The sequence below is a fragment of the Equus caballus genome, chromosome 9 (genome assembly GCF_041296265.1).
Source record: "Equus caballus isolate H_3958 breed thoroughbred chromosome 9, TB-T2T, whole genome shotgun sequence".
Taxonomy (NCBI): domain Eukaryota; kingdom Metazoa; phylum Chordata; class Mammalia; order Perissodactyla; family Equidae; genus Equus; species Equus caballus.
Window position 1 is genome coordinate 1684989 of NC_091692.1, and position 23530 is coordinate 1708518.

At 35.6% G+C, this 23530-nt stretch overlaps 1 protein-coding gene and 1 long non-coding RNA gene across 5 annotated transcripts in view; one reads left to right on the plus strand and one right to left on the minus strand.

Moving 5' to 3' along the window:
* The first annotated feature begins 1637 nt into the window (after positions 1-1637).
* LOC138915356 (uncharacterized) lies at positions 1638-12754 on the plus strand. Its single transcript, XR_011421179.1, has 2 exons — positions 1638-1892; positions 8352-12754. It is a non-coding gene; the product is annotated as an uncharacterized lncRNA (long non-coding RNA).
* A 3539-nt stretch (positions 12755-16293) lies between these two features.
* Positions 16294-23530, minus strand: part of CNBD1 (cyclic nucleotide binding domain containing 1) — a 409209-nt gene continuing 401972 nt past the window's right edge. For all 4 annotated transcript variants that reach the window (XM_070221378.1, XM_023648351.2, XM_070221377.1 and 1 more), the window contains one exon: positions 16294-16588. In XM_070221378.1, coding sequence (XP_070077479.1) covers positions 16472-16588 — 117 coding nt within the window. In that variant the 3' untranslated portion in view covers positions 16294-16471. The remainder of the gene's footprint in view (positions 16589-23530) is intronic.

A 23530-nucleotide genomic window follows, 5' to 3' on the forward strand; every position in this document is an offset into this window, starting at 1 on the left:
GTGAAGTATTTGAAGAAAAATAATGGAAATCCTTACCATACCAATAAGCTTATCTCCACCACACTCCCACATCTGGCCAGCAAAAATACATGCTTTTGGTATTCATTTTCCTTATAGTTATACAAGTAGATGAAATTTTAAAAAGGACTACTAAATCCTGGGGATCAAACCTATTTTTTAAAGCCTTTATTTTTAGCAAATTAAATTATGTAAAACAAATCACTGACATATGATTATTAAAATGACTGCTGCATATACATGTAATATATAACATCCATAAAAAGTGATGAGAATACGGGAGAGGAAGTGCCAAAATATTTTGCAACAAAACAATTTGTTTCGAAATGAGAGAACTTGGCAGATTATTCAAGGATTCATTCTGTAGGGTAACAAAACTGATAAATTCCTGAGAAATAAAACTGAATTTTCCACAACTCAAGAAATAGTGAGTAGATTGTGGACTGAAAAAACAGGTTTGAATCATAATAAACTCATATAAATGAGAGTGTTGGCAAACGCATGGTACATTTAGATTGTGCAGCCATCCACTCTCAAACATTTAAAATCCGGACACATTTTGAGGTCTCCAAGTTACCAAGACTGCTTATGGAATCTGCTCAAATGTTGTTAACAATTTCATGGATTCCTTTAAATGTGTATGGTCTTTGCCTTCCCACACTGCTCTATAACTGTGTTAACTCTTAATGGCTTTTTCCTCTTGGAAATAAATAAGAAAATTCTTGAGATCACTATTCAAATTTGTATTCTAATGGATAAAAAATTAAATTAAGAAAGATAGAAAGCTACACTGTGCAGAAGAGTACACTGATAGTTGCTTTCTAAAAATAATCTATATTTTATACAAACATATCTAGTGATTTAGAAGAGTTATAGATCCTTTAAAATCAAGAAGAAATGTTCAATTAGTGAGGAACCGATTCTGAGATGATACTGAACGTGGAATATATGAAGCAGAGAAATTATAAAACGCATATTGCTTTGTAAAAATTGGGAAGTCGTAGGCACACCCTTACTGAATCCTGCTGGTTGCCAGGAGAATGGAGATGCACTGAAAGTGAATGGAATATTGATATCAATGGATAGATCAACGATGTTGTTGAATCAGACTCATTTTATATCAGTTTACCTATCTTTTCTATTCTAAGGAAATACTGAGGGATGGGGACTACATTGAAGGTTAGTTGCATACACACACACACACACACACACTCCTGGGTGATTCCAGGAGCAACACCGATAAGAGAGTTTGTCTAGTTATTTCATTTTGTGCATAACTAAATACAGGAGGCCTATGAGAATGAGCTGAAATTAAAAGCTTTTCTGTAAAGCAACATCGAGTTCAGCTTTTAAAAGTCAAAACAGCCTAAATTCACCTACAGTCCCAGCCCTTAGAGCTGTCTTAGGTTGTTTCAAGGCTGGTTTCCTGAGTGAGAGGAGATACAGACTTTGAACGAAAGAGGACAGTTGTGTTGTAACAGGGCTGGGTGCACAACAGAGGACAAGCTTGAAATGTTACATAAGGCTTCTGACCAAGAAAAGCATTTCATTCCGTTGGCTTACATTTCCAAGGGAAAGCAGATTTGTTTTGAAAGAGCACTAAAAAGCAAATCATGGCTGTTTTGAGCATGTGTTTTAAGTTTAATAAAAAAGATTGTTCCAAATTGTTATTTCTTTGTCTGGTAACTATTATAAAGTGGTTATGTAACTTTAAAAACTTATAATTCTCCCAAAAATTATTTTAGTTTGCCTAAAAAGGCTCTTTATGTTTTTGAGATTATAGAAGACCAGTACCTAAAACTTCAGGTGTAAAATTGAGATCATTTGCCCAACTTCTCTATCTGCAGACGCTGTCTCAACCAGGAGGACATGAGGTAAGAAATTAAAAACAAACAAACAAAGGTTGGGTGGATGAGTATTGCTTTTTGCACTGTCTTCCCATTGTTGGTATATGAATTTTATTTTCGTAGTTTCCTTATAGTGGTTGCTTAGCACTTATAGTGGTTGTCTATCCAATGACTGACTATAACTAAATCAGTACCCTGTCACAAATAATACTGAAAAGGACATCTTTATACTTAAAAGTTTATCTACTAGAGAGTGCATTGGCAAGGACCTTGACTTTTAAGGAAGTTGTGGAACTTTGTTAGAAGAGATTGCATGTGTAACTGAGATTCAGTTTAGAAATTAGTTTAGAATTTGAAGGCATTAAAAGTTTTAATAGACGTTAGCCAGTTTCTCTCAAAATAATTTTTACTATTTTGTAGTCTTCCAAAAAGTGTCATGGCCTTACATTACTGAAAAATTGTGAATTAACAATTTAATTATTTTAATGTTTTCCCACCTTAAATACTTATTTTTATTTTTTAATTTTGAGAGAAACTGAGAAGCTTTTCAGAGCTTAATGAGTTTTAAAATTTGTTTGTAATTGCATGTTCACTGTTTTGAATTTTTCCCAAAGGCTGTTGATCTTTTTCTTCATTATTTAGGAGAATTCTTTGCATATTAAGGATAGTAACCATTTTCAAAAGAGATAACTTCATACTGTTTTTCTTTTGTCTTAGTTTGAAAACATCATGAAGTCAACGTTATCACTGCTACATTCATAGTTAATTAGTTAATATTTAACATAATATTAAGTATTATATTTACCAAAATAATGCATGTGCATTATGTAGAATTATATAGAAATATTACCAAAAGCTTATAGCAAAATCTAGCAGTTTCTGTTCCATTCCTCCATATTCCCCCCAGTTGTTCTCCCAAAAGAGAGAGAAATTTCAAGTTCTAGCATATTTATGCATCTTCATATTTCTAGTTAAAATAATCACTCTGTTCCCCTTCTAATCATTAGTTTTAGAAATTTTCTACTGGCTTCCTATAATTTATACCTATACAAAAATTACGATTATGCTTAACATTGTAGCACACCATCAGTACATTTTTTTCTTGTTTTTCTGCTTTTCTTTTCTTCTTCATTTTTTAAAATTGAGGCGAAATTCACATAACATAAAATTAATGATTTCAAAGAACACAATTCAGTGGCTTTGGCACATTCACCAGGTTGTGCCACCACCATCTCTATCTAGTTCCAAAACATTTTATGGCCTTAAGGGAAAGCCCTGTACCCATTTAGCAATTAATTCCTATTCCTCACTTCTGGAAGCCCCTGGAACTACAAATCTGCTTTCTGCCTCTGTGGATTCACCTATTCCGGACGTTTCAGATAAATAGAATCACTCAATATGTGATCTTGTGTGTCTGGATTCTTTTGTTACTTAGCATAAGGTTTTTGCAGTTTACCCAAGTTGTGACATATATCAGTACTACATTCCTTCTCATGGATCAAGAACCTTCCATTCTATGTGTGTATTGCATTTTGTTTATTCTCTATCCATCGATGGGCATTTGGGTTGTTTCCACCTGTTGGCTACCGTGAATAGCGCTGCTGTGAACATTCATGTACAAGCATTTTTTTGAGTACCTGTTTGTAATTCTTTTTAGTATATACCTAGTAGTAGAAATGCGGGGTCATATAATAATTCCGCGTGTAACTTTTTGGGAAACTGCCAAACTGTTTTTCACAGCAACCGCACCATTTTACAGTCCCCCCAGTAACATATGAAGGATCCAATTTCTCCACATTCTCAATAAAACTTGCTATTTTCCATTTTGTTCATAATAGCCATCCAAGCACGGGTGTGCTTTTCTTAAAGTCAATAATTTCTTTGTTTTCCTTTGCTACTTTTCCTTGTAACTTCTTTCCCTATTTCCAATTGTTTCTCAGTGAATTCCTCCTCAAGAAAAACATCAGGCAGTTTGGTTGTTCCACTCTCTTTTTTGGAGTCATCTTCCCAGAAAACTCCATTCTACTTCTGTCCACTTCTGTTGCTCTCTAAGCCTGCCACAAATTCGTTGTCACAAGATTTCCTTCCCTGTCATTCTAGAAAAATTGCCTTCATGTTTTCCCTAAGTGGGAGTCTTTGTTTTCTGGATCTTATGCTCTCCTTTGTCATTATTTAGTCCCTGAGTTTACTGGCCTTGCATTTGTTTGAACACAAACTCTAGGAGCTTCCTTGTTACAAATATAATGTAATGATAAAGGCAGGGTGAGGAGAGCCCTCAACATATCCGTCTTGTGACAAATGCATCTAAAATGAACAGGTTGCCTTTGACACTTGCTGCAAAGTTATCATGATAGAATCTTCCTCAATAATCACCCTAGAGATTCCCTTTTCTTTCTTTCCTGTGTTGGACCTCCTAATTCCTTGAAATTCCCAAAAATATGTGTCCTATAATTCTGAGAGTTTCTCTTAAATTATTTGGTGTGATATCAAGACCCTCAACGTGTTTGGTGTCCCCAGTCCATTAGCATTCTTTCTTATCGTATCCCGGGAATAAATATTTAGACTTCTACTGGGGTCATGGAGGGAAACCAAGCAGTGAAGTGTGGAAGGGGATCTAAGGATTTAAGTTCTTAAATAGCTTTCAAACAATCATCCTCATTTTCGGACTTTCCCTGTATCCCTTCACTCTTAGCTCAGGCATCATCTAGAGACGTCAGTTCCTAAACCTGTAGAGGTTTTTCTTCTGAAGAAAAGATCAACTATTGGCTTTCCCTACTCTTATCTTAGAATTTTTATTTCTCAGATCTTCTAAGTCAGTTAAAATTCCTCCATCTGAAATGATATTCCTATTTGCTCCTCTCTTGTTCTCACCCTTTGTGGATGTTCAATCAACCAACATTCCAAAATACTTTATCTCAGATGTCAGACCACTCTCTATTTCTGACATTTTTGTACAGTCCAATTGCATTTTTTGCTTTTTCCATACACTTTTTTCATATACATAATGTGTTCTACAAAACACATTCCATTCACTAAAGACTTCTGAAAAATTCCAGGATGCTTCCTGCGTCTCAAAGTTACTTGCAGCTCCAAGTGTCCTAACAAATAAAATACTTGATTGTATTTGCCTTTTCAAATTATTTTATTACATTAATAGGCCATAAGACCAATGGGAAATTTTTTCACTCAGTACAGTGATTTTAAAAGGTGAGTCAAAAATAATTTTATTAAAAACTAGGGTTCATTCATTGAAGTAAACTGCAGGGTTATGGCTTATAGATTCTATACTGAGGTGGAATATGTGAGTCTAGACAGGGGTTCTTGCTCCAGAGCGATCATGTCAAACCCAGGGTTATTCTTTTCCGGTTAAGGAAATTTTACCTTATATACTTATTGTGTGTTAATTTTTCAATTTGTAAAACTGTACCACTTGTAGAAACATTTGATTCAGATGAGAGGAATTAATTTTGAACTTTATTGATTTAAAAAAAGTTCAAAAGGAGTATTCTAAAGCATTACTCTATAATCGTAATGTCTTCTTGTTTCTCTTTTAAAATTTGATAAAATCAATTTCATTCAATAAAGCTTTCTTGATCATGTCATTCTTCTAGGAGCTAGACATTTACATACAAGTAAAATGGAATGCATAAATACTATTCCGTCTCTTGTCCTTAGGCGTCCTACCTTCTGAGTCTTAAACTTGGACATCCCACACCTGTCTGCTCTCCTTCCAGGTCTTTTGATTTTTCTTCTTCTCACTATGTGTACGCTGATTGCCTTGGAATTTCAAGTCTCATTATTCTTCATTGTCTTTCAGTTTACTGGTCCTGACCTTGCTTTCTTCTTTATGCTACTTGTACACCTTAGGTGAGCCCTTATTTTTTTTCCTCTTTTTCAAATCCCCTTACTTCCTTCACAATTTTGCTGAACATGCTCTACAAAGTCTGTTTCCTGAATCAAATTTCCATTTCTCTGCTCCTATCCTGGAACTGTTGAGCTCAAGAGAAAACTAACGACTGATTTCTAGACAGATGTGGTGACTCGCTGCCTCCCACCAAGCCCTTCTCTCCTTCCTTTGCTTGCATATATCCTGTCACAAATCCTTTACTTCCATGTCTTCCTCTGACCTAAGAAGCATCTTCAAATCTCCCGTATCCTTCAAAGCAAAGCAAAGAAACAAGAAAAGGACAAAAACCCTTGAATAAAACTCTGCCCCCAGTTAGTTGATTCCAAACCTATGTATTTTCTATCTTGGACGAGCCTCCTGAAAGTGTAGTCTGATCTCGCTTCTTTCCTTCCTCCAGATGCTTTCACCAAAGTCACAGCAATTGGTCTTTCTCCTGTTATAGGAATTCTTAAAAATCTGTCTTAAAATGCTTCTTGTAGCTGCTTTTTCAAATGGTAGGAAGCAGGGTATGACTTTGAGTGATGACTGGTTTTAATTTGGAAAATCCATTATTGAACATTTGTATATGTAAAGGTAAAGACCATAATCTGGTGTGACAGACAGATGGTGAGGCATCAAGCACCCGAATAATGATAAGGAGGGCTCTCCGTTGGGTGTATCATCGTGGAAGTATAACTGATTTGTAGCTCTATCTGGCCTTTGGGCCTGAGGGGAGAGGGAATGTGGAAGGAGGTTCTGAAATGAGAGGGCGTAGCACTCAGAAGCACATTGGAGCTGAGAGCAAAGTTTGGGGGATGGAAGGGGACCTACTGGACTAGATACGTCCAACAGATTTCTGGAGCGATGATGTCAGATCTCATCATCATGTGTCAAAATTGCCCTTCGCCAGCTTCAGTCACACTAACACTGTCAGAGTTTGGGTTGAGGCAATGAGGATCATCTTCCCCCACTGGCTTTTCTCTCTCACAGCACTGAGGAAGCTGCAGCGTTTCAAGGTAGAGAATCTCAGAGTAGGATTCTGAGGCGTGATTCAAAACAAGAACTGGGAGATTGTAAGCATTGACTGGGAACTTTTAGAAATATGGAGCAACAGCACTGCGGGTTTAGTCAATACTAATTTGGAGATTCAAATTGGTTTTTATTTGACTATTATAGGAAAAGCGTTGACCCCAATGGATATAAAACTGCTCTTTAAAATGCCTAATTAAAATTTTTTATGAGTCTTAGGTATTATATAAATTTCTTTTTAGCATTTAAAAATGTGGATTAAATGCCAAAACTTTCTCCTTGAATTAAACTAGCCAATGTTGGGCTTTGATTACTGGCAACAACAAATCCTGACTGAGAGAGAAATTGGTTTCTGGAGTTAGGAAATTTCAAGGGAGAGGATCAAAATTATGGAAATGATGAATTCCAAATGAAGGGGGAGGAACGACTATCCTTATATCCCATAAAAAGTAAAATTGCATGGTAGTCATATTCTTGGCCTTTGGATTCAGTAAATCTGAGTTGTACTCTGCTTTAACTTCTGATATAGTAACAAACCAGTGAGGATCTCAAGTTTAGCACTGAAAGGCCCCCATCCTGAGAAACACCTCAGTCCAGCATAGACCAGTATGGCTGCTCATCCTAGTCTCAGAAATGCCAAAGTTCCTTTCCTTGTAAATTGGCATAGTAACAGTCCCCATAGCCCATGATGTAGGGTAAACTAAATTAGATAATTTTATATAGTTATATTACACAGCACCAACTCTGGCCATCAGGAAATGTTAGCTGAGCTATTGTTACAAATATTTATTATCATTTTCATGGACTGGAAAAATAGTATTTCATGCTATGAAAGTAAATTAGTTGGTAAAATGGACATCTTTTGATATTTACCATGCCCACTGAGGTTGAATCTCTATGAGAACTGACGACTCTGTGTGGTTTTTAATGGATGCTACAAAATAATAAGAAAGATACAATTTAACTCATCTGAAAGAAGACAGACAAGAGCAGGATGGATGGGCATATACCTTTGTTGAGAGGTCGTTTATGTCTATAGCTGGGGACAGCTTAAGGTCAAAAAAAATCACGTTTGCTGAGTTGTGAAAGACGAGTTTGCCCAATAAGAAAGTGTGCTGCATTGGAAATTTAAAAGTTTCTATCTTGGAAAAGTCAGAGAAATTGAGAATGTCTTCTGATCTCCATAGTCCAATTTCACATCTCCTTCCTCACAGTCAGGAGCAGGCTTCTATGAAAAATAAGCTCTATTTCACATCGAAGTATCTTATTTTCCAAAGCGCCAAGGAAGAATAAAACAACCTACTTTTAAACTAAAATATTAAATAATAGGCAGAACTTATAGGCCCATTGCTTTAAGCCAGGAGAGAAACCAAATCCAAATTTACGTATCAATACAACATTTCTAACTTTATATATTATCTGGAAAAATTCCCCAAAATGAAATTAATTCAACAGCCAAGTAAGATTTTAGTAGAACTGCATTTCCAGAAAATCCCATGCCTGTTAAAGGGGAACTTGCTACTGTTCAAGTTCTAAGGCACGCTCACCACCCTGTTCTCCCGTCCCAATAGGAAAAGAATGCAGACAGTCAAGCACCTCGATACACACATAACTGGAGGGCAACAGGATGCTTCACAAGATGCAGAAACTGGGAATGACAGGGACCTTCTCCACTTCCAAGGAAGCGAATAGACAAAGATGCCTCAGGATTCCTCGTGAGTTGGGGCAAGATGGCGTCCATTGCTGGGTTCTTAAAAGATTTTGAGCTTAAAGATTTGTTACACATGTCTGGAACCTGATCTGAGAATACTGAAACAGCTGAGTTTCCTTGCATCCTTCTCCGAAATGGCAAATTTCTCAAGCATGGCAGGCACAGGGTAACCAGATTTCTTGCAGGTTGGCTCAGAGTTCCCAAGGTTTGTGTTTTGAAAGAGAGCCAGAGAGTGACACATGGAAGTCTTATCATCACTTGTGACCTACCCTTTGTAATAATGCAAGATCACTGTTGCTCCATCCCTTGGGTCAGAGCAGTTGCAAAGGGCCACCCAGAGTCAAGCAGAGGAAATGTAGACTTTACCTTTTGATGGGAGAGTCTCAATTTTACTTACAAAAAGACTGTGCAGGGTGAGATCTACATTGATATGGCCATCTTTGAGAAATACAATCCGCCAAAGAAAATGGAATGATTTGCATACAAAGAGATGAAGAATGGGTATGGAGGGACCTTAGGGCATTTGTGTTTTGGATTCTTGTTGTTCCAGAGGCACAGCTGTATCCCTGCCACTCCCTATCCTGGATTTACATAAGCTTCCTGCCCAATCTAGTTCATGCAAATTGAACGGCTTTCACTAATTCAACTCCTAAACCCCATTTTTAATGCCTGAATTCTAAATTATCTCCTCGACATCCCACCGTATTTACATGGAAACTGAAAATTCAACTTAGCTCAGACTAAATTCACCATCTTTCTCTTAAACCTTCCCCTCTTCCTGCTTTCTTCATCTTGGTGAAATTACCTTTATCTGTCACAATTTCAGTAGCAGATGACATTAATTGCTTTACCATCCTGATAGCACTCCCACCTTCTGGAAACATCAATCACTACTCCTTTCCCTCTTTCAAATTTTGGGGGCTGTCACATTTTTATAGCCCATGTCTTGGCCACATCTGGTTGGCCCCAGGTACACCTGATGAAATCTGACATAGTATTTTTTCCAGGATTTTTAACTTGGGAACCAAAAACAAAATAAGAATAACTTATAAGGTAATACATTTTCAATGGATGATGATGCCATTAGCTGAGCTATAAAACACAGGACGGAGAGAGAATTTTCTGAAGAAAATTGTGAACTTAGCTTTGAATATATTTAATTTTTGGTGTCTGTATAATACCTGTGTGAAAATATTCAACAGGAACTTGTGAAAGTCAATTCTGGGGGGTGGGGGGTGGGGACAAACAACACCAAGAAAAAAGGTAAAACGGAAGTAGGAATGGTATTAAGTTTATGTGGTAAGAATTAGAATGCTAATTGAGTGATATCACTTTCAGTAGCACAATTTTCTTTTTACGTTATTTTCCAAGTGCAGATTCTAATCATTTAAATGTTATGCTCCAATAAACCCACAGATGGGCATCTTAAGGACAGGTAAAATGTACAATATGTAAAGATAAATAGATAAATAACCTTTTGTTTTGGTAAAAATAACTTTTTATCATGACTGAGGTCTGGTCACCCTGAAAGCATTTCGACAGTCCCTAATGGAGGTCCATATTTGCTCGACAGGGCACTGTGTCTGTTTACTCCTTGGTGAAAAAGACTGTGCTGACTGCCTTTCACGGAACTCATCTTAAACAGTAATTTTACGCCCAGCTCCACACCAGAGGGGTCTTGCAGAGGCCCCCACTATGTCACTATAATTCCTCAGAACAATGCCCTCTTGGGGCCGTCTGAGGAGAAGGTAAGGAGACAGAACGTCTTGCGTTGACTCTGCCAAGCCAGGAATGCTGAGGTTAGAAGACTACTTCAGGAATAAAAAGAGATATGGAAAATAAGAAAACGTGAGAGGAACACAAAACTGAGAAACAGAGGAAAAATTTAAGAAATCAAACAGAATATGAGGCAACTATTCTGAGGAGCATTTCTAAAGTCCAGCTGATTTGCATGTTGCTTTAAGACGGACAGAGACATTCTGATCTTTATTTGCTTCCAGTAATCTGCTTAAACTTCAAAGCGCAGCTTTAAGACCCCCAAATTTTGATTGCCTATTTCAATATGTGGTTGAAAATTGAGTATCAATTTCCTTCCCTTCTAAGTTAGAGGTTTGATAATACACTTCAAAGGTTCTCCACGAGGTCACTTCATTCTAAGTTCAAGAGTGCTACCATACTTCATCTGCGTAAATATTTCATACTCGTAAGATCCGCATACCACAGACAGTTACCAAATAGACCCAAACTACAAAATAGCTACAAAAGACAAAAGAGGCACAAGTCAGAGTCTTAATTTTTTCCACAATCATATTTTGAAAGAAATGATAAAATTTTACCTACCTCATTTCTAAATTTACTTTGTTTTCTTATCTCAATGAATGGACAGTCTTCTGTCACTTAGAGTACACAAAAATATCCTATTTTTAAAGATTTTCAAGGAGGACAAGATTCCTAAACTGACAAATTCAATGAATATGGAAACAGTGCCATGAAAGGGTTTCATGGGGTTTAATGACAGACAGAAAAAGTATTGAATCATGACAGACTCTGAAAAATAAGACTGTTGAAAGTATACTAAAAAAGGAAGAGTGATTACATATCGGGAAAAAATTACATGTTGGAAAAAAATGGCAAAACCCTTTTTATTGTTACTGACCCTTTGTGACACGAGAAACATTAATTAAGGTGCTGTCAAAGGAAAAAATAGTCCCTGATCTCTAAAATAAGGAATAAAAGATCCTAAAATTATTGTTAATGTAAGTGGGAACATTAAGATTAGATGAAAATGGGAGGGAAAATATGAAAAATAGCAAAATTCAATTAAGTTTTATTCAAAATCACCATAACACATAGTGATTGAGCAACAACATTGCTGTGTCGCATTATTCTACAAGAATTGACTATTAACATTTTCAATTTTGACTATTCCATTTAAAAAACTATCTAAGAATCTAGAAAGAAGCAGTGACAAGTAACAAAATGATCAAAAAGATAATAATGAAGCCCTAAGAAAAAACTTGAAAAGACTTGTTTTTCTTTAGAGTGAAAAAATATGTATAGTCATTTAATACAAATTAGGGGCAATTTTGGTTGTACATAAGTAAAGGGTTTTTTTCAATTTTTTAACCAATAATCATTCAAAGGTACTCTGGTGGATTTTGGAGTTTTTTGCTTGGAGATATTCAGAAAGAGACTAGAAAAATATTTTCATAAAGTATTTCAGATGTTTACCTGCCTAAAGGCAGGCAGCTTGAACAGAAGATTTCTCAAAGCCCTTACAGATTTATTATCTTATAATTCTATAATTTCACGGTAATTCAAACCACTTTCTAACTGTCAATAGTCTCTATTTATGTGAACAGGCATCAACTCCTGTATCTTATTTCATTTATAAGACAAGAGCTTGAAAAGCACCTTCACACAGCAATTTGTACATGATCTGATCTATTTTCATGGTTTTGTAAGCATGAAAGATTTAAAAGAACTGTACCCGAGGCTGCATTATTTATAAGGGGAAGGTATGAAACAGCATGCCATAAAAGAAATTAAAACAGAAAAGCAGTAGAAGGCTAGTAAAGCCTCTCTTGTTTATGGGAGATTCAGATCAAACACAAATCCACACTTTGAGGATGTGGCCCAGATCACAGACCTCTTCCAGCAACCACTAAGAAAATTCCTTTTCTACAATAATGAATGAGATCACATGACATAGTCAGAAACTTTGCTTTACTTTCATTTAGGGGCATACTGAAGCCTTGGCAAAGTAAATATCTATTGGTTGGTTTATTATGACTTGGACTTTTCCTTATGATTCTCATCAAAGACAAATTGACAAACAAACACAAAAGAACACTTACTAACATTTACTGAAATACTAACCTCTGTGTGTGTCGGTTTCCTGATCTGTAAAGCAGGGAATAATAAGAGAACATACTTCATATGGTTATTGAGAGAATTAAGAGAATTAATTTATTTGAAAGCTCATAGGAAGTTCTTATTTATGTTAACTATTATCATTACACTAAAGACTTTCTTAACTGATCACTATTTAATAAATTCACCTAATTAACCAATATTCTCTACTTGCTACATGAAAACAGTGATTAACATGCAAAACAAACCATAATATATGTGTCTAGAAGGCTCCTCTTACATTCATTTGATTATTGAGAAATCTTAGAAAACTTTTTATGCATAATGTACATGTTGCAATTATGTAATGCAATTACTTAATAAATAAGTTAATATTATGTGTGAAAATAATGGTGGTGTTCATGTGGAAGTTTTGTTGAATGCTTTTGAAACCTTTAAAAAGAGAAAGATGAGCCCCTAAAGTATTGCCACTGTATTAGTCATGGATTAACCAGCAAAAATACTTAGATTAAAAAAATCATAGAAAATGTAGATGTATTCTGCTTTTAGATCATATTGAAAATTTCTTTAACTTCTTACTATGCTTGAAAAAAAGTGGTAGAGGTTGCTTTTGGAAGTAGTTTATGCCAGAAAAACGATATAGAATTCCAATTTCCCAGCCATAAGATTCTTCTTATATATCAAAATCTGATGAATTCATTACATGTTTTAAGATTGTAATTTTTAACATATATGTAAATTATATGTATATATAAAATTCTCCATAATTATTGAATATAATGGACTTTTCCCATTAGTTAACTACTAATTCTGATTCTGTTGGAAAGAGGGCTTATTCTGTGTTATTATTTGTGACATCAGAGTAGAGAGCATATGAATGTCCCCTATGTTGCTCTGAGTTTGAATATTTCATCACATAAGAGTGAAAGGGAGTCAGGGCAGTGGAGCTAATGTTAGAGAAGAGGGTCCTATGAACAGCAAAGTTAGCCGAGGGTTCATGATTGACAATGAAGGATTTGAGGCATGTCACTATGGTTAGTGGGAAGATTCAGAATACTACAGGTTCGTATGCTGACGTAGATCATCTAGCATGGAGGAAGATATCGATAATGAAGAAGAGAGAGGGTAATCAAGGGAAGGAAGTATTTAAGTTACGGGGGTTGGGCTGCAGAATAAAGGTGGATGTATTTGTATATCTGACTTTGGTAGAAGAGGGACATTGTTCACATTAACAAGAAATGTAAAAACAAAATTCCCCGAAATCTACCTATCTTTGTCTACCACATCTACCTATTCCATTTATCTGCCCATCTGCCTATCTTCCTATCTGCCTATTGCATCCATCTTTCTAACTTTTTGCCCATCTATCTGTCTATCTATCCACTCATACATATCATTTATAAATAATACATTTCTGTTTATATCTCTAACTCCATCTCTACCTCTAATTCTGTCTTATTCTTTGGAAATAATTAAAAGCTCAGCTGGAACAAGTATGAGTTCCTTTAGGATTCGGAATACACACGGCTTCCACCGTCCCACAGTGTGGAGTGCCCTTCATCAGGGCTACGTGTGGACAAACAGTCAGAAGGAGGCATACATTTGATGCCTGCATTATCAGAAAGCATGAGGATCCTCATCACTTTCCCTACGTAGGTCGTTAAACGGTTAAAATAGGTGAAAGCAACTTGCTGGAAACGATAGACTCCTCTTGCTTTCCCTCTGTCTATAACTGACCCAGGTTCTTTCAATTTTTTCTCTGGAATATCTCTGAATCCACATGCGCTTAGCCAACTGCACAAACATTGCCTAGTTCAAGCCCTCATCGCATCTCACTTAGACTGTTGCTGTTGTTCTGTTACTGAGTTCTTGCTTCTAATTTCTCCACTAGGGTCATCTTCCTAAAAGAGAAATATCACCACGACATCATTTCCCTACATAAAGCAATTCCATGGCCTCTGGGCCTCACGGGACACAGCCCAGGCCCTCAACATGGCATTTACGTTTAATTGTGATGCAGATTTCCACACTCGGGACAAGATACATAATTTGTGAGCCCAGGGAAAAATGAAAACGTGGGGCTTCTCGTTAATAAATTATTCAGAATTTCAAGATGGTGACAAAAGCGTTAAACCCATCACGGCATCTTCCAAGCATGAGGTTGTCAGCGATTGCACAGGTAGCACACGCATGAAGCTGATCTTGATCTCCCCACATACCACATCATCTTCTGACATTCCTCACAGTGCCTAAGTAACTAGCAATCCTGAAATGCATCTTGTGCTTTGCCCTTCCAGGTTTCTGCAATGCCATTCATCCTCTCTGGAAATTCTTTCTTCTTTGTATCTGCTTGGAAAAACGTTTATTTTCTCTTAAGGATTCAACTCATCTCTTAATATATATAATTTCTCGGAAAAATTTGTTTGATCACTGCTTTCTGGATGACACCATCATGTTTAGCACATATGTATGGTTGCATTTATCATATAATTACAGATTTTAAGTACATATTTTTCTCTGAGCCTCAATTAGCCCCAAGAGGAAGGTCCATATTTTAATTACTTCTTAATCTCCCATGCTTGGTTGAGTGTCTGGCATGTATTAAACACTCCATAGATGTTTTTGAATGATTCACGTTTTATAACAATTCCAAATATTTTGAAGTTGTGAGCCACAGATATTTGTTTGCACTGCTTATGAAAATTCTGTCATAACTTACTATAATTTTAGACCAAATTAAAACATTGTTTGGGTTGAAAATTTGGGGAGAATTTGAAGCCGTTTTATATATGAAGACATTTGGAATCATCAAAATGGGTTTTAAAATGTTCTATTAGCTAAGTCATGAATAGTGTGAAACTCACTTTCGAAACTCACTCTATCAATTCCTTGCTTCTAACTAGGGATGAGGATCCCAGTGAGATTTTTATATTTCTCCTGATATTTTGAAAACACGGTTTCATCTCTATCATTATTTCTGCTTAAATTATATTTTTTCAGATACCGTACAGATAAATGATTACTGTGAAGCATAAATCGAGTATTATCAGAAATAATTATGTCTGAACATCCAACAGTTAAGTAGTGAGAGATGTCACATGATCACTCATAGGCTCCTCTCTAGAAGGCGATGTTACAGGACTGGAAGGACAGCATCAAAGGAAATGTATCAAAATGGTGAAGATAATGATTGAAGAGCTATATAGCTATATGTTTTTAAACAGGCTGTGTTAGAATCTTGTGAAGTTTGACCTTATGAAATATTTTTTGTAAATTTATTAGGTAGAAATTCTATTTGGCTATACTATGGTTTGAATGTTTGTATCCCCACCCCCCCTCCAAATTTATATGGTGAAATCCTAATGCCCAGTGTGATGGTTTAGGAGGGATGGCTTTTGGGATGTGCTTAAGCATGAGGGTAGAGCCCTCGTGAACGGGATTAGTGCTCTCATGAAAGAGCTCCCTTGCATCTCTCCCACCATGTGAGGACATGGGGAGAAGTTGCAGGCTTGAAACAGGGAGAGCGTCCTAAAGAGAACGTGACCTTGCTGGTGTCTTGATCGTGAACTTCCCAGAACTGTGAGAAGTAAATTTCCGTTGTTTATAAGCTACTCAGTCTGCAGAATTTTGTTATAGCAGCCCAGATAGTCTGAGCCATCTTACATATACTATACAATTCATAGAAAATGGGCTGTGCTTTGCAAACAAGTTCAAGATGGATGCTATTTTTGTTTCAATTTTCTACTTAATCCAATGAGCCAAAGCATAGTACTTAATTTAAATACATTAATTGAGATTTAAATGTCAGAAATTTAAAAAATTTTGGTCTTCTAAAATTTTTTATGGAAGATATTTTATCTCCTTTTATGATACAAGATTCTAATAAAGAGAAAACCAGCCAAAAAATGAATAGAAAAATGATCCAATTGTCCAATACAAATACATTAGTAGGAATTTATTTATATGAGTAAATTAGTAGGAAGCTGAGCGGCAAAAAGAAATAGAGGTGTAAGGTAATTTGGTAGACCATTATCGTGATTTTAAGTGAAAAACTTAAAAAAATTAATAATCCATGCTGAAATCCTAGCTTCTTATGAGTTGGTATCTTTAATAACTAATTAGAGTGTCCTTGAGATTTCGAGGAATGCTTGTCCACTGGTGGCTCCATTTTCCAAAGCCTGGAATAATTCCACCATAATACAAGGATTCTTTGATCGTCTTATCCTGGAAAGAAAGGATTATTCAAAATAATTAATCCCATCATCCCTAAACTTTAAAACTTGTAATAGCATGAATTCCATAGAGAAACAAATAAAAAACAAAAAAAGAACCTTCCTTAAAACTTTTAAGGATACAATTTTTACCTAAGCAAAATCCATAAAAAACATAATTTATATACAATTTATATTAAATGAAACTCCTTCCATTCATATCTATAAATTATTTCTCAATGAAGCGAATTATCTTTTTAAAGTTTTAAAAACAAGGATATGAGGAGAAATTATAAATTTGAATTTATAAAGCATGTTTTTTTCCTGAGATCCTTAAATTCTTTGTATGTGGCCTTTAGCTGATTCTCCTGTTACTGATATTAAGCAGATAACACAGAATTATTTGCTCTCTTTTTATCATTTGCCAAGGTCATAAACTCTTATAATAACTGGAGCAGCTTGCATTATTATTTAAATATTTGGCGCCTCCCTTTGGAGGCCCCTCATGTGGGTAACTCCCCTTGGTGCCCCTCCATAGAGGAGCCTTGGGTCTCTCCACCTCATTGATGCCAGGGGGGCCATTAACTTGTTTTGGTCAACACAATGAGAGAAGACATGAGGTGTGCCATATCTGAGAAGGAGCTCCAGGAGCCACTGAGTGTCCTGTACACTGTTTCTCTTTTCTCATGTGAGAGGACACTCTGGGTCCCAGCATAGCGCAGACATGCAGTCAACCTGTGATGGGCAACAGAAAGTCCCTGAGGGTTTAGGAGTGGTTTGCACCATGGTGAAATTTAGCCTAACCTTGAGAATGACATTAATGTTTTAAAAACATATCTTATTCTACATTTGGTTTTGTTTATATTGACTTTCTTATGAAAACAGAGGATGAAGTAAAAGCCATGGAGAGTAAGTGATATTTATAAATAAGTAAAGGGAGCGAGCTGGTGTTGACTGTCTACTACATCTCAATCAATCAACCCTCACCAGACACTGACAGACGGGGAGTATTTGATTGGTTTTTAGGTGAGGACACCAAGGCAGTTTTTAATAAAAATTTCTAGTTCACCCCCAGAGTTGATGTGAATAATTACATAACATGTTACTTAAATATATATAATAATAAAATTATATTTAATTCTTGGAGGACAAACATTTTGCAACTATTAGAACAAAGCAACTATCTATAAAACAACTATGAAGTCACTAATATTCAAGTTAACATTAATTTAATTTGAAAGTATATATACTTACTTGTAAAACATAAAATATATACATAAATATGGTTAAGCTGAAACTATATCAGGGCCTGAGAAAATAAATATGGTGCCTATTGTTACAGCATAACTCTTTGTTTGTTTTTGTTTCTAGTTCAACATGTTTATACTATTGTGTGCAGCATATTACTCTAATTCTTATACCAGATTTCTTCATTTAAAGGACTGAAAAACTATTTTTTCCATTTAACATCCTACCATCAGGTTTTTTTCCACTCAACTGGCACAAAGGAAAAAATTACACATTAAATGTGTTAGCTTTTTTTCCCATGAAACTTGGATAATTAAAACAATCCTAATTAAAAACAGAGAGAATGCATCTCAGGACAGGAAACAGATACTTAAAAAGAGGTAATCCAAATAGTTCAGGATACATTTATATTAATTTTTTTGTTAACCTTAAAAGTAACAAGCAGCACTAATATACAGATTTTCAATGAAAATAAGAGATATATGATATCATACAGTCATGAATGGTTTCATCAAGATCTAAACATATGGAACCTAAGAAACCAGCGTCCATAGGTTGAGAAATCCCTCATTAAGGCTGGGGAGATGTTAAGTAACCTGCAAGTCATACAGCTCAAAAGTGGTGGTGCCCGGATGTGAATCCACTTCAGTCTTCTCTTTATGTTACCACAAAATAAGGGCTCCAAATATAGCATAAGCCTATTTAAGTAAATAATTCAAAAAACCAGCAAAACGTATGATCTGATAATAAGGATTGAAAAGTAAAAAGGAAGAAAAGTGCTGGCCAAAAGGATAGCAGAATGTCACAGAAATATATATATGGCGACTATGAATCATGGATTCTTTGCTGTCAGAAGTAAACACCAACAGAAATAATATTTTTTTGGAATTAGTGATAAACTGTTTTATATTTGCTTATTTATCTTTCATTTATATTGCTATATTTGCAGAACGATTGGCAATAACTTACAATAAAGATGAGGTAAAAACAAGGAAGAACAATAAAGCCAGGAAAATGGACAATTCATAGAACAGAAGGAAAATAATAAAATAAGAACATGGGTTTAATAAAAGTTACTGCACAAAATTGCGACTTTATAGTCAGCTAAGTTAAGATGGTATTTTATAAATTTTATGATTCCCATTTCCGAATAAAACAAATCTATTTCTCAAAGTATTGTTAGACACCATTGATGATAAGATATACTATAAATTTAATAACAGTTTTTTCAGGAGAAGGTAAACTCATTCCATGGTCCTAAACCATACTCTGCTATAGAGCATAAAAAAGTAACAATCTTTTTATTTTTCTAAGTTAGATTTAATCTACTCCAAAAATTCGCTCCCTGGACTTATGCAAAATTGGATTTAGTCAGTCTTACATATCACTTCCATTCTATTCAGAATAGTGTAAATGTCATGGGGCTAACGCAATTTAAGCCTTGGAGGAGGAATGTCTGGTTTCTCTGCATGGTCACTAGTGGCAAGCTCTGCTTTGAGCCCATTCACCCCTTAAGCCTGGGTGACTCTGACACTCGTGAGACATCATCATCTGCGGTCCATCCTCTCCGTGCGCACCACACACTTATTCTCTCTGAATTGTGCCACTGCAGTAGGTACTGTGGGGGAGCTGGCACCAGTCCTCTTTCCTGTGGAACATATAAAACTCCAATTCCTCCGGAAATTTTTCAAGAAAGCTCTTCAAATACTTCTCTATTCTTTCAGCATCCACCAACCACATGGAAACCATTCTCTAAATCTTCTCCTTCTCTGGATTGACAGTAAACATTTTCCTACTAAAGCCCCCTTATAAACACAATGGGGATGGAAGCTGGAAAATTGAATGCTAGCAACATTCATTTTATTCTTAGTAATTTATTTTGTTAGATATACGTTGTTTAAAGGGCTAAGTCTTAAGAACACTCAAAGTTAGGTTTTCTTGATTTATTATTGTTGTTATGTTAGACTTGGTAAGTAGGGTGTTACTATTTATTCAGTTTAGGTCATTAATTTTTAATTATTAAAGGTAGATAAAATGGAAAATTAAAAAAATTACCTTTCTCCAAAATTAGGGAATTAGAATATGGTCTAAAATATATTCATTTGTCTTATGCCTTTATTCTCTCTCTCCCCCTCTCTCTTTTCTGTGTGGTAAAATATACATAGCATAACATTTACCATTTTAATGTGGACAGCTCAGTAGCATTAAGTACATTCACATTGTTGTATAGCCAAAACTGTTATTTATCTCCAAAACTTTCTGATCATTCCAAATTGAAACTCTGTACCCATTACAGAACTCCTCATTCCTCTCACCCTTGAGCCCCAGGTAACCACTACCCTACCTTCTGTCTCTATGAAAGCAAGATTAAACTCGACTATTCTAGGGACCTCATATTAGTGGAATCATATAATATTTGTCCTTTTTTGTCTAGCTTATTTCACTTAGCATAATGTCTTAAAGTTTCATCCATGTTGCAGCATGTTTCAGAACCTCATTCTCTCCTATGGTATTTTCCTTTATCTGGATAACATGACCCTGTTTGGCAACAAAGCTGAGAAAGGAATTGGATTAATGAACTTAGTGGACAGTAAATTAAAACATATCATTTTTTTCATGTGAGAGAGACAGAGAGAAAGAGAGAGAAGATAGATTCTGGGGAGCTAAAATGAAAATGCAGAAGCTGATATTACAGCACTTGCATTTTTTCCATTGCAAGGGAAAATTAATTTGAACACTTTTCAGCACTTTTTCACTTTTGGTTCACGTTGGACACAGAGCTTTTTAGATTTATTGCTTGATTTGAAAACGGACAAAAACTTCTAACAACCTCCATATCCATCCTCTTCTTCCCAAATCTTATGAAAACCAGCAGGTTTTTCTATTAAAGACCTAATCATGCGAACCATGTAAGAAGATGTCATTGTTATAAAACAATGCGGCGAGCAGTGAGGAGAAAGACTGCCAAGTTAAACACAGAGGGCAAATCCGCCTGCGTATTCCCACACCCTTAAACACGTATTCCAGTGTGAACTGCCTGTGAGTTTCTGATGACAGAACTTGGCCCACCAGGCAATCATTCTCAGAAGGACTCAGCTCTTTCCAGAAACTACATTTATATTTCCCAGATGATTATGTCTTTTATCAAAAGCAGCAGTTGAGAAATGGCCAAGCTCAGCATCAGAAAAGTTGTCCAGCTGCAATGACTGGCTTCACCTGCGGATGAATATGAGAAAGGGCAGGAGAGCAAGGCAGTTGTTGGGTTGGAATTCTCAAGAATCACATTAAATTCATGTGACCACAGATGGGGAAAAAAAATCTGCGATCATCAGATGGCAAGTGACTTTTTTCTTCAGGAAGTTGAATCGTTTATTTACAAACTAAGTCTGTGTTTTTTTCCTTTGTACTATATGAGGCAAATGTATCAATAAATGCGTAGTACTCAGGACAAAAGTGAAACACACAAATCTGTGCAAATATTATAGCTACAGATATGTCTCTACTTATGTGTCCATAAAAATATACATGTTCTTTAATAGATGTTTGTGGATCCCTCATACACCTTTCTTCCCTATGCAAACTTTATTATAAAACTTATTGGACTTGCAAATATTTTCTCCCACTCCATAGGTTGTCTTTTTCACTTTGTTGATGGTTTCCTTTGTAGTGCAGAAGTTTTTGAGGTTCATATAGTCCCATTTGTTTATTTTTGCTTCTGTTGCCTTTGCTTTTGGTGTCAAATCCAAAACGTCTTTGCCAAGACTGAGGTCAAGTAGCTTACCCCATCCTGTCTTCTAATTGTCTTATGGTTTTTATCTCCTACATTCAAGTCTTTAATCCATTCTGAGCTGATTTTTGTGTATGGTGTGGTCCAGTTTCATTCTTTTGCATGTGGCTGTCTAGCATTCCTGATACTATTTATTGAAAAGACTCCTTTTCCCATTGTTTATTTCTGGCTCCTTTGTTATAAATAAATTGACCATATATGTATGGGCTTATTTCTGGGCTCTCTATTCTGTTCCATTGGTCTATGTGTCTGTTCTTATGCTAATATCATACTGTTTTGATTACTATCACTTTGTAATATAGTTTAAAATCAGGAAGCATGATGTCTTTAGCTTAGTTCTTCTTTCTCGAGATTGCTTTGGCTATTTGGGGTCTTTTGTGGTTTCTACAAATTTTAGGATTGTTTGTTCTATTTCTGTGAAAAATGCCATTGGGATTTTGGTAGGGATTGCACTGAATCTGGAGATCGCTTTGGGTAGTATGGACATTTTAACAATAGTAATTCTTCCAATCCATAAGTACAGTATTTCTTTCCATTTATTTGTGTCTTTTTAAATTTCTTTCATCAATGTCTTATAGTTTCGTTTGTATAGATCTTTGAAGTCCTGGGTTAAATCTATTCTTATGTATTTTACTCTTTTAGATGCAATTGCAAATGATATTGTTTTATTAATTCCTCTTTCTGATAGTTCATTATTAGTCTATAGAAATGTAACTGATTTTTACATATTGATTTTGTATCCTGCAACTTTACTGAATTTGTTTATTACTTCTAACAATTTTTTGGTGATGAGTTTAGGGTTTTCTATATATAATATCATGTCATCTGCAAATAGAGAAATTTTACTTCTTCCTTTCCAATGTAAATGCTTTTAATTTCTTTGCAAATCACATATCTCATAGAGAGTTAACACCCAAAATACATAAAGAACCACTCAATAGCAAAAAACCAAACAATCCAATTTAAAAGTGAGAAGGGGAACTGAATACACATTTTTCCAAAGAAGACATCCAAATGATTAACAGCTACGTGAAAAGGTGCTCAACGTCATTAATCATTAGGGAAATGTAAATCAAAGCCACAATGAGAAATCACCTCACACCTGTTAGAATGGCTATCACCAGAAAGACAAGAAGTCGCAAATTCTGGTGAGGATCTGGAGAAATGGGAACCCTTGGGCACTCTTGGTGGGAATGTAAATTGGTGCAGCCACTATGGAAAACAATATGGAGGTTCCTCAAAAAATTAAAAAATAGAACTATCATATGATCCAGGAATCCTATCTCTGGGTATTTATCCAAAGGAAATTAAAACAAGATATTAAAGAGATGTCTGCACTCCCAGTATTCTGCAGTATTATCAACAACAGCCAAGATAGGGAAACAAACTAAGCGTCCATCAACAGATGACAGTTAAAGATGGGTATGTATGTACAATAGACAATTATTCAGCCATGCAAAAGAAGGAAATCCTGCTATTTGTGATGACTGGATGCAACTTGATGGCTTTATGCTGAGAGGTAAGTCAGACAGAGAAAGACAAATACTGTGTGGAATCACTTTTATGTGGAATCGTAAAAAAAAGAAAAAGTCAAACTGATGGAAACAGAGAATAGAAAAGTGGTTGCCTGCAGCTAGGGAGTGGGGGAAATAGGGAGAGGCTGGTAAAGGGCACTAACTTTCAGTTATAAGATGAATAAGGTCTGAGGATCTAATGCAGAACATGGTGACTACAGTTGATAACACTGGATTGTATAGCTGAAATTTGCTGAGAGAGTAGAACCGAATATTCTTACCAAAAAAAGAAAAAAGATAAATATGTGAGGTGATGGGTGTGTTAATTAACTAGATGGGGGGGGGGGGAAATCCTTTCACATTGTATACATATATCAGGTCACTACAATGTACACTTTCAGTATTT